The 12,343-nt window shown below is 40.5% G+C and overlaps 1 protein-coding gene across 2 annotated transcripts in view; it reads left to right on the top strand.

Annotated features, from left to right (window-relative positions):
* The window catches only part of SATB2 (SATB homeobox 2), a 195,058-nt gene that overhangs the window by 134,122 nt on the left and 48,593 nt on the right, over positions 1-12,343 (top strand). For both annotated transcript variants that reach the window (XM_081243265.1, XM_081243264.1), the window contains exons 8-9: positions 916-1,128; positions 5,515-5,670. In XM_081243265.1, coding sequence (XP_081099391.1) covers positions 916-1,128; positions 5,515-5,670 — 369 coding nt within the window. The remainder of the gene's footprint in view (positions 1-915; positions 1,129-5,514; positions 5,671-12,343) is intronic.

Here is a 12,343-nt window from a genome sequence, read left to right as displayed (position 1 = left end):
TTTTTTTTTGCATCCGTACTACTTTTCTTTAGACTTGTCAACATTTTTCTTTTCTTTGTGAATTCTCTGTCAGCAGAGCACATGAAAACACCAGTTTTTTTATGTTAAGCATTCTATTTGGATGGGTCACACAATCAGAAAGTATCTGAGCTTATCATGGCATTCTCTGAGGTGCGCTGTGGCCTGTTACCGGCTGTGACTATACTTCCATTGCTTTAATGGTGGGATTGGAGCGTCCCCATGAGGGCATCTCATAAAAAGGTTTGGGTGCCCTCTGTTACATATGCAAGGAAACCTATTATGTGTGTGGATTGGGAAGTTAATAGAGGCCAAGTTATAGCCATTTGCTTTGTGTCTTTTTTTTTCTTCTTCTTCTTGCCATAAGAAACATCTATATTGAAAACAGTGTCCGGTCACACAGAAATTCAGCCAAACTTTTTTTTTTAAGTCGATGTAAATCTCCCATGCTGTTTAAATGTCGGAACTAAATTTACCAAACTTGGCAGATTTGTAAAGCTGAGCAGGACTGCCAAGTGTTCCCAGTTTCAAGCAGAGAGAGTTCTAACAGTTCCTGAAATACTTGTAGGAGGCACCTGGTGGTAATTGCAGTTTCACAATTCTTCTGAGCGCCTACCTTGCTAGCTGGCATCTCTGTACACTGATGATTATTACAGTGATGATAAAGTGTCAGAATAGAATGTTCCAAAATAAGGCACAGCCCCCAGAGAGTGAGCACGTTCCCACCAAATCTTCCTGCTGGAGAACCCTCGGGAATTAGACTGAGGTTCTTGACATCACAGCCAGCTGGTTACACCAAACAGATAAAGGGGAAGAGGGGCGCAAGACGGAAACCACACACGCGTACCTGCAGATATAACTTGGCCTACTTTTTTTTTTTTTTTCCCATTTAATCAGGGGTTGTTGTCTGAGATTCTGCGTAAGGAAGAAGACCCTCGGACAGCGTCTCAGTCTCTTTTAGTAAACCTGAGGGCTATGCAGAATTTCCTCAATCTGCCGGAAGTGGAGCGGGACCGCATATACCAGGATGAGAGAGAGCGGAGCATGAACCCCAATGTGAGCATGGTCTCATCGGCCTCCAGCAGTCCCAGCTCCTCCCGAACCCCTCAGGTGAGATATTTGCTCCACTGACTTTTCATTCTTAGCCTTGGGGATATCTTGCCTTCACTGCTACTGTGTTTTCCCTCAAAAACTAAGAGACATAATTCCAGGACTTTTTAATCCACTGAACATGTGGGTCAGAGGATATGAGCCTCTGACCATATGCTAGTGGTTATCTTTTACTGTATCATCCATGCCATTTCTGTCCCTTTAAGAAAGTCCCATTCTTCCACATGTGGCAGGAGGGTAGCAGTGGGTGTCAGGGTAAGCACTAGATGTCTACATACAGCTGTTTGGTTATCAAAGAAGGGGTTAGGGGATTTGTATTGAAGCTGAGTTTGCGAAGCATTGCTTTTCCTTCAATTGTGTATTTATTTGGATGGGGGCAGGGGACAGCTAGCGTAGTCTAAGTTCTGCTTGATGCAATCTGAAAGAGACAAAATCAGGGAGGAACCTGTGTGTGATGGAAGCATGCAAATGCAGCGGCTAGATCAGAATGACTGGGAGCTCATTCAGTGATCCCTTAGAAAATGGTAGTGGTAATGTAGGCCTTAATTATTTTCCTTCCTACAGTGATGTCCACAGGACCCTGACTCAGCTTTCCATCCCTCCTTTCTTCACACTTTAAAAGCATTCTGGGGCTTTCCTGGTGGCGCAGTGGTTGAGAGTCCCCCTGCCGATGCAGGGGACACGGGTTCATGCCCCAGTCCGGGAAGATCCCACGTGCCGCGGAGCGGCTGGGCCCGTGAGCCATGGCCGCTGAGCCTGCGCGTCCGGAGCCTGTGCTCCGCAACAACAGTGAGAGGCCCGCGTACTGCAAAAAAAAAAAAAAAAGGATTCTGTTCTCAGGTCCTCCTGCAGATGCATACATCTAGTAATGTTGTGTGATTTAAAGATTTTAACTGAAGGGTCAAGGTCTCAAGTCAGCCAAGAGTCATTTCCAATTCAGATCTGAGCCCACTTATTTTTAGCCTACTCCCTACTTCCCCTAAACTTTTACTAATCAATGGATTTATGGTAAAACCACCCCATTTACTGTTGCTAGCATGGTTGCAAGTTCCTTCTTGAGTGATAGTTTTCACAACAAATATTTAACAGGTACACATTTGTACAAATCAAAAATATGGGTACTTTGAAAATAAAGGGTTTTTTTTTTTTTTTTTTTTTTTGCTTAGATACTATAGTTTTGGGTATAGGAGTTTGTTTTCTGGTAAGTTCTAAGGAACTGATTAAGCAGAATCTTATTCTAATAGAAATATTTGAGCTTTTTCAAGTATATCCATTTTTTCACACAACTTAACTCTTTATATTTTGCACTCTGCAATAGATTTTTTAACTGAAGATAATTTTCTATTGTGCACTGCCAAACTGTGATACTGAGACTTTAGTGTTTAGTGAATTATGAATTTTAGTTACTGTTAAACCAAAAATAAGTCTCTTGACTGCTTACTTTGGACCACTGTAAACAAGCTTTTTTATCTTTATTTTTATTTTTTAAAAATTTTGGGGCATACATGTTGAGCTATTGAGTTGGACGAGTTGTTAATTTGCACTAATATTTACTTCTATTAAATTCACCAACATTTTTGCCACTTTTGAAGCCCATTAAATCATTACAGGAGAATCCAGCCATGTTTCATGGCCATTTAATTGGGCAACTCTTCTCAGAAAATCATTCCTCCTTGTTACAAAATCACACAGGTCTGTGTGTTTTGTTTTCCACTCCTTCATAATATTTTTCCAACAAGATTATATCTTAGGCATCTTTTCAAAGACCTGGTAGCTTTCACAGCCAGACCAACTTACAACACCACACAGTTAAGGTCAGTATTTTGCTCTTTTAACAGCAAAAAATCCTGTCTAGAAAATTCCTAGATAAAGGTGCCCTTTAGGGACAAGTATAACAGGGAAATTGAACGTTTAATTTCACAGTTTTGAGATTTCTGAAAATAAATATAAAATGTTTTTCTCAAAATAGTTTTGAGAATACAGTCATGGCACTGACATTTTTACATTGTCTGGAACATTCTTCTTTTTCTGTTGGTTAAACATTGAGAAAGTTACTAAAGACTTTTAAAATATTTCATGATTACCTACTTATTCAAAATTCTTTACAGAACTATCTCAGTAGCAAAGATCCATAGTACTATAAGGCTTTCATTGTGCAAATAAATGTCAGAGGGGTACCCACTGATTCAACCTTTGAGTTGGAGCCAGCAATGCAGGGCACACACACACAGAACCTTGCCATAGGTCCATGGAGATTATTTTCCAGACCCCGTCAGTACTTTGTTATCGGTTTAAAACAAATTGAAGACTTTCAAGTTTCAAATTCAACCTCCAGAGCCTCTTCTCATAACCTTCAATTGGCCAGGATTCCTCAATGTACTTAAAAATAACAAAACGACAGTACAAGTATAAGAATGATCATTTATTGAGCACTTACTGTATCAGGTATTGCAAACATTTTGCATGAATTGGATCCTCACCATTTTGCACTGTTGTTCTCATTTTATAGATGAGGAAACTGAGGTTCAGATGGGTTAAATACCTTGTGTAAGGTCACATGGCTGAGTGGTAGAGCTAGAATTTGAACTTTGGTTATTCTGATTCCAAGGCTGGGCTCCTAACCATATATTTCAATGCTTTGACTTTAGCCCTCAGTGTTCTAGAGAAGATTTGACCAGTCAGGTAAGATTAGTCAGTGAGGCTAATAAGAAACCTGCATTGAGAAAGGCAGAAATGGTATGCTAAAATACGCACTTAACAGGAAAAGCACTGAACGTTAATTAGAAGTTTTAAGAAGAAAAGAGAGTTTTGTTGAAAAAGATGAGAGAGGATTGGACTATTACGGGAATAGCTCAAACTTGAGGGCAAGAAGAAACATGTAAAAACAGCACCAGTATGAACTGGAGGTTTTGGGAGGCAGAGTAGCGCAGTGATTGCTGAGCCTGTGCTTTGGAGCCTGAGAGACTTGAGTTCAGATCATGGTTATTTCACTTGCTGCTGCATGTCCCGTCAGCAAGTTAAGTATCCTCTTTTATTTTCAGTTGTCTTCATCTGTAAAGTGAAGATGATAATGTCTAACTCATTGTGTTCTTAAAAGAATAAGATGTGATAACAACAACAAAAAAGCACTTTTTGGAGTGCCTGGCACGTAAAAAGTACTACATCCGTTATTCTTATTATCACTTTGCAGTAATTAGAAAGTAGTATGAGACAGGAAATTCAAAGGAGAATGGCAAAGGTCACTGAGCGCTCGCAGGAATCAAAGCCTTCCTGGGAACTTAGGACATAACTCCGGCTTCAAGACACTGTTGAGAATGACCCCATGGTGTCCACCCTGCATGCCATGTCTTTCTCCAAACCTGCATACTGTCAATCCAGCAGGGGAACAACAGCTCAGGACATCCACAAAGGGAACATAGTGGTTTAGGATTCTAGGGTGGGTAGGGATGAAAAGAAAAAACAATCCACTTTAGACCAAGTCAGCTGGCCATGCTCAGGAATCCAGCGGTTGGGGCAGACTTTTCCCTTTGACCTGTTGCCCTGGGTTCTGAGAAGGCTGCCCAGAACCCTCTCCTTACACACCAGAGCAAATGCTCTGCAGTCTTTTGGATCAAGTAGATTCAAACGTTTTAGGGTTATCCTAACCCCAAGAAGTACAGACACCTTCTATATTGTCCTTCATTTGTCTCTGAAGCTGATGGGAAATCATTCAATTAAAACGAGCACGGCAGAATACATAAAACCACAATATGAGTTTAAGAGAATGAAAACGGCACTCCAAAGGCATTCTGAAGCCTCGTTTTATGAAATGAAATTTTGTTTCATTTCCACTGATTTCCTAGGTGAAATTAGGTGACTGTCTGGGTAGCATAATGATGATAATGGTGGGAAGCCATACATACTCGAATGACATACGTAAAGCTTTAATAAAGAATGAGAGAGACTCAGGGGAGTGCATTAAATTGAGTAATAATTTATTATTTAGAGACCTCTACCCATTTACTCATTTCTTCTGGAAGAATTGGCTCTTCCTCCAAGGTGTACTATTTTCAGAAAGAAAAAGGTAACTGTGTGTGTGTTCTGCATGCTTGTGTTGCAGTTAGGTGATCGCTTGAGTTTGGTGCCCAGAGTAGCCATCGTACCTGTGAACTGTCTCAGCCACTGTGAGGAAAAGAACAAGGTTGACAGGACTCTGCATGTCCTATAGGAATGCACTGCAATTATTTCCAATCACAATTAACCTGATTAGAATAATGGACAGGAAGTGTCCCTCTGTAGCTAATGCAGTTTGGCATCAGCTGACTGAAATCCTTTGATAATTTCTGCACAGATGGCTGGGCTGAATGCAGCACTTTTTAAATTATTATTTTCATGGTCTCTTGGTAGGCCAAAACCTCGACACCGACAACAGACCTCCCCATTAAGGTGGACGGCGCCAACGTCAACATCACAGCTGCCATTTATGACGAGATCCAACAGGAGATGAAAAGGGCCAAGGTGTCTCAAGCCCTGTTTGCCAAAGTGGCTGCAAATAAAAGTCAGGTGAGTGGTTTTTAAAAGAGCAAAAGTGAGGGCTGGAATTAGACCGTTCTCCTCCTCCCACCAATAAAAATACATCTGTTCCTATAATAATAATAACAACAATAATAATCCCTAGAGAACCTGTCGTGTTCTGCATTTTGCTCTACGGTTTGCTTTTATTCCCATCAGAGTTCAAAATAGAGACTAAGTCAAAACCCAGTTTTTTTTTTCTTTTAAAGAATTTATTTTTCAAAAGGAATCAGCCTTGAATGATTTCTCTCCTAATTCTGAATATTGCTATGTATCCTTTCTTTCTTTCTTTCTTTCTTTCTTTTTGGTATTTGAGCAAAACTTAGTGTGTTCAAAACAGCATCTTCCTGAGACCAAGTTTTAGCCAGGTCTCATCACCTCTCTTATTCCCACCAGGGAAATGGATGACTTTGTTATAATAACTACTTTTCCTCAGCCCCAGAGACACCTTGCAATGTCAGGTGTTTCTTTTATGTATAGAATACAGTTGTTTTTCCAGGAGAAAACACACATCGGGGAGTGCAGAGTGAGTGCTACAGTCTTTAACAGAAAAACATAGACGCTTATCCAGTACAGTTTTTCAGAGTGCTGGGATTGTGGGGAATGGAATGCTCCAGGGAAAAGGGTAGACAGATGCTTAGGTTTTTTACTTCTGAAAGCAGAAACAGTTGATAGGATCTACTCTGTTTCAATTCATTTAAAGGGACAACTACCGCCCTATCCTAGAATGGGTTAGGTTGAGTTGCCTACTTATTTATCCCTGGGTTGAACAATTACCCAAATGCAGGGTAGAGGAAACAAAAGTTAGTTAAAGCTTAATTTTGAGAGTCCTTTGATTCTGAGCTTGATTTCCTCTGTGGCCTTGCATGACAAATGTTTTCGTCCCTACATATGTAAATGGTAAAATGGTCCGCCATCTCCCTAACAAATCTTCTGTTGTGTGCTATAAAGGAAGGAAGTTACTGAATATTGTATTAAGCAAGGTGGTTTTTAATGAAAATTAAGTTTTTAAAATGATAGTCAAATGCTATATTTATACTAATTATATGGTTTTTGGAATAGCCGTTTTTTCCTGTGGTTTTGCAGTAACCTGACTTAAGTTATTTTTCAGATGTTAATAAAGGGAGAGCATAGAATATCCAGCAATTTCGAAGAGGATTGAAATATTGGTTTCCCATTTCAATTTCGATGTAGTGATTTTTCCAGATTATTCTTTCTCTCACAATGAAGTCATTGAAATACAGTTTGCTAAGATATAATGTCCAACCATAGTATGAAATACATGAAAAGAAAATACCATAGAGCTTTCTTAAACTGTTAAATGCATAAAATCCCGTGTACCACATGGCAAAATATAATGAGAGTTGGAGCTGTTAAACGAATAAAGCTGTTAAATGCATAATGCCACTTGGCAAAACTACTGTGCATTTAATGGTTTTCCACTGTGTAATAAAGGACATATGTGGTAAATGTGCAGTAAGTATAAAGCTACACAATTGATTCTGCAAACCTGCCCCTTAGTTGTGACTTGACATAAATATCAAAGTTTCACTCAGTCCTCCTTTTATAAGCAGCTTTCAAGAAAAACCGAAGGCCACAGTCTGAGAACTTGACTCAGAATGCTTGTAATCTTCCTGTTGACTTGGCACTATTGCTTCTGGAAATAGTGATGCCTCCAGCCTCCCCAAGTAATTCAGGTGGCTGATTGAAAAGTGTGTTTGCCAGTTGGACAAACTTAGCTCTCCAAATTTTTGTTGCCTCCTGAAGAACTCAGTAGCCCTGTTTTTGCCGAATCTGGAGGAAAACATAGTACTAGGAATTAATATGCTAAAGGATGAGATTGAGCCTAAATGGGGATAAGATGCTTTGTTTTTCTTTTTTCCTTTGGGACAATGATTTCATTCTCATTTGTGAATAGGGAACTTTATTTGTAAGTAGCTGACTAGATTTGCAAATCAGGCATTAAGTTTTTTAAAAATGGCATTGCCAAGCAAAATGAACTTAACTGACAGTTTCAAAGGCAATTTAACATAAGTTATTCACTCTACTTTGTAAGCACTACCAGCATTTGCTTGATAAAAAGCATACTTAGTGAAATCAATTGATGTGGTACTTTGCACATGTATTTGGTGTGTATCCATAAGATGTGTGTGTGTGTGTGTGTGTGTGTGTGTGTGTGTGGAGTGGCTGAGAAGGCAGACGAAGAGCAAGGGCGCTCCATTCTCTTGGAGGTGAAATTAGGAGAACCTTTAACAGGAACTCTTGTGAACTGTAGTGGGTTTGGAGCCTGGGAGGCCCAGTTCAAACATATATAGTAACCCCTCCCCTTCCATTTTAAATGTCTTTTAAAATAGAAAGGAAACCCTCATAAAATCTCATTCACTGCGTGGTGTGAATTACTGTCACCATATTAAGAATAATACCTAACGCTGCCTGTGTGTTAGGCACGCTTTGAATGAAGAGTAGGAAAACGGGAGGAAATTTTTAGAGATTACGGGTGGGTGGGGGGCCAAGATGGTCCTCAAGGGCTGGAAGTGTTTAGGGAACAGGCACAGTTGGAGGAGGGGTTCAGAAAAGGAACTGAAAGAGTGACAAACGTTTGCAGTTTTGCCTGTGATCCTGTTGGGGAAAACAGTATTACTGGAAAGTGTGTGTTTTCTTAGTGGGTGGGTTACATCAGGGCACATTTGTAGGGTCGTTGACCACCTGTTCCTTTAACTGGGCTTCAGCTCCTCTGTCATGGCCAGGCCAGTCCATCATCTGATTCCACTGAGTGCCTCCTATCTGACCCTTGCCCCTTTCTTCATGGGAGAGAAGTCAAAAAAGTAAAGCAGGGGTAAAAATAAGAGGGAGAAGTATGCTTATGCACATTTCACCTTTTACTTTTGCTTCATTTTCAATTTAGGATCAATTTTAGGTGTTGTGTGTGTGTGTGTGTATGTTCTGAAGACTGCTTTCCTTTTCTTTCTGCAGAATATTCAGATTGTTGGTCTTCATGGGATAGGATGTACTATGGTCCATGGTTGTTCTCTGTGAACTAAGAGTGGGAGTCCTCAGTAGGAGCCATAGTGCAGAGGCATATGGCATTTTCTGCACACCTTCAGTATGGCCCTTACATACAAAGGGCCTCCAGGGAATGAGTGTCCCAGCATGCAATTTAAGTGGCTATGGGAACTGTTTGTCCCTTGATAGCTTCTTGTATTCTCCCTGTCCCTCTTACTCAAATTCTGTAGGGTTACTTTCCCCTTTCCTCCCCAACTGCAGCTTATCAAATGTGATCTGGGCAGTGGAAATCCAGTAGGGAGCAAACACAGCGACCGTGGGCACCCTCACTGCAGTCCTCCAGGGCCGGCCATGTGCCTTGTGACAGCATATTCAGCCACATTTCTTTCCTTTGACATCAGTTGCCCCCTTCCCCAGACATTAATTCACTGTTTCTCTCCTGCCCGCTTCTCCTTTTTATATAGCTTACAGTATTCAGCTCATGAAATGCTGAGGATCATCAGAGGCTGGTTTTCTTTTGGAAGGAGAGTGAAACTTTCTTTGTTATTTGTATACCCAAAGACCCAACTCTACATATATGAGTATCTTTTCCTACTAGGTTTGGGTGAAAACAGAGTAGGTAGAGGAATGGGAAGGGGCTTATTTTAATCCCTGTTCTACCTTGCCCCCATTAAAAAAATAAAAACAAACGAACAAAAATGTTAGAAGGTCACTGGGTTTGCTTTCTTTTATCTTTTCTTTCTTCCTTTTTTTTTTTTTGGTGGGTGTGGGGTCTTGCTTTCTATATTAGGAAGGTAGAGAGAATCTGAGACATTGCAAAAAGGAGAAATAGACAACCTAGTTGTAAAGCTCAGTTGGTGGTAATGAAAGGGCCAACCCCAGAGTCTTCTGGGATAAAAGAAAGGGAGTGATCTGGGAATAAATGGACCCAGAGGGGTCTCTGATGAGATGACATTGGAGATGCCTTCATCTCCACCAAGATTTAAAGACCCCTGCCAATCCTCCAGTTCTCCTCTCTGCCACGCACACCTTCCCAGGCCCACAGGCTGCAGGAGCTACCACTGGGATCAGGAATGGGGGAGTCCTCACTCCTACTACAGAAGAGGGAGGGAGGCACAACTGTGATCCCACTGCATCTGGGGAGGAGGAGTTTCTGGCCTTCAATATACAATTCTGAAATCATTTCCTCTATAGAAGCTGTGTTCTTCATGGTGACTGGATTTCAATGTGTTCTATGCTTTACGTACGTTAGATTTTGTGTAGCCTTTATTCCTTATCACTGTCTCACCAAAAAAAAAAAAAAATTCCGTGTTCTCACCTACTGACTTAACAAGTTATAATGCTAAATAGAAGGCTTCTTAAGCTTTAGATGTAGATTACAAACTCAGCTTTTTATGGACATTCTTCTTTATTGTAAAATATCTCCTTACAGATGACCTAATTTGCTTAACAGGCTGAATGATTTAAAATATACAGGTCTTTCAGACATAGAGAATGGACTTGAGGACACGGGGAGGGGGAAGGGGAAGCTGGGACAAAGTGAGAGTGGCATGCACATGTATACACTACCAAATGTAAAATAGATAGCTACTGGGAAGCAGCCCCATAGCACAGGGAGGTCAGCTCAGTGCTTTGTGACCACCTAGAGGGGTGGGATAGGGAGGGTGGGAGGGAGACACAAGAGGGAGGGGATATGGGCATATATGTATATGTATAAGTGATTCACTTTGTTATAAAGCAGACACTAACACACCATTGTAAAGCAATTACACTCCAATGAAGATGTTAAATAAATAAATAAATAAACTAGAAAAATATATATACAGGTGTTCATGGCAGATCCTTTTATAAGCAAAAATAAAGACAGACAGCTGTACATAAAGAAAAATAATTGGTATATTATTTGGTTTGTTTCCTTCCTTTTATCGCTCTTTGCTATTGGAGTTTATATCACATTCAGTATATGTGCTAACATATTTTTTTCATTCAGTCATGGGTTACTATATTAATCTTTGCTTTTGTGTCTCTTCTTAAAAATATCCCAGGCACAAGTTAGTTGTACATATTTCCTTTTTAAAGAAATAGCTTCTATTTTATGATTACTTAAGTAAAACATCCTCGTTTTATTTTGTATTTTTTATTTTTAATTCTCAAAGGCATTTCTTTTCTTCTTTAATGTTATTTATTTTGAATAGGTAGCATATGTTCATTGTACAAGCTTCAAAGAGAAACAGAAGCGTATACAGTGAATAGTTTTCCTCCATCCCTCACCCCCTTAGCCATCCTTAGAGGCAGCCACTGCTAACATTTCTCCTCTATCTTTGGAAACACAAATGTATATACTTTTTTTGTCCCTATGCACAAATGACTAGCATACTTTACATGTGATTCTGCTTGATTTTTTTTCTTATAAATCTCAAAGATCTTGCCACATCAGCACACAGAGCCCCTTCTTCTTTTAAGCTGCTGTATAGTATTCAATGGAATGGATGCGCCATGATTTATGTGACTCTCTTCCTTTGGTGGATGTGTAAATTGTTTCCAATCCTTCCATATTAAAAATGATGGTGCTGACATTCCAATTGACCTCCTTGCCAGCAATGCCCAAGGGTCCCAGCCCCTATACCCTCACCTAAGACATTTTAAATGACTCAGCTGACTACAGTTTTGGCAAATATAAAACATTTACAATAAACAAAAACAAAACAAAACAAAACCCTGAACAACTGGAACCTCCCACGTCTCCCTCTCCCATGAGTTGGGCCCCTGAAAGTGAAGCTAGGGCTCCCGCAGGCAGGGCCCAAGCTAGTGGTCTGGTCTGGCTCCCCTGCACGTGCAGCGGCATCTGGGGATGGAGCCGCACGCCACCCTACTGTGCTCTTCCCGGGGCCCACCTCCCTTCTGGGGCCTGTGGGCCCATGCAAGCACTGCAGAGGCCCATCAAGCTGAGTGCCACCTGCCATTTGTGGGGCGGCAAGCAACAGGAAGAGACCACGCACCCCCGAACTGTCACTTGCATGCCCCAGCTTCATTTTTTAAAATGTAGAAAATGAAGAAAAGTGTAAAGGCAAAAACATGAATCACCCATAATTCCACAATCCAGAGATAGTTGCCATTAACCTTTTAGAGTCTTCTAATGTGTAAGTGTGGGTTTGCACATGTGTGTTTATATCCTAGTTGGGATCACACTGTAATAAGACAAGTTAAACCTATAATTTTCTTAAGGTCAACTTTTCATGTGGGAGAGTAAATTTATGAATTATAAAATATCTTCAGTCTCATTATTTTGTTTCTTAGCCTTTAGAAACTATTGCCCAAGGATTGTTTTTGCCACTTTGCACAAAAAGTGGTTTGACAGTTACCTTATTTATTAAGTTCTCTTTACGGAGATGGCTTTATTGGGGCTGGGATTGCTCAGGCTATTGGAAGTAAATGTTTGATTACCCCAATCTCTGGTGTAAAAAGTGACAGGAAAAACTGGCCGTATGATGCCAGTTGGTGATGAGTTGGTGGTCTAAGTCTCACTCACAATGCTTTTGCTTTTGTTGTCTTATTTTCAGTGTGTAAGGCAGACTAAAATGAGGCATGTGGCCTTGACTGAGTAGCTGCCCCTTGCTGCTGGGCAGGTTTCTTTGGAACACATTTTGACAACCTATCAAAA

This window comes from Mesoplodon bidens, assembly GCF_964165515.1.
Source record: "Mesoplodon bidens genome assembly, chromosome: 8".
Lineage (NCBI taxonomy): Eukaryota > Metazoa > Chordata > Mammalia > Artiodactyla > Ziphiidae > Mesoplodon > Mesoplodon bidens.
Note: the sequence above shows the minus strand (reverse complement) of the source record. Positions and strands in the feature narration are given on the sequence as shown.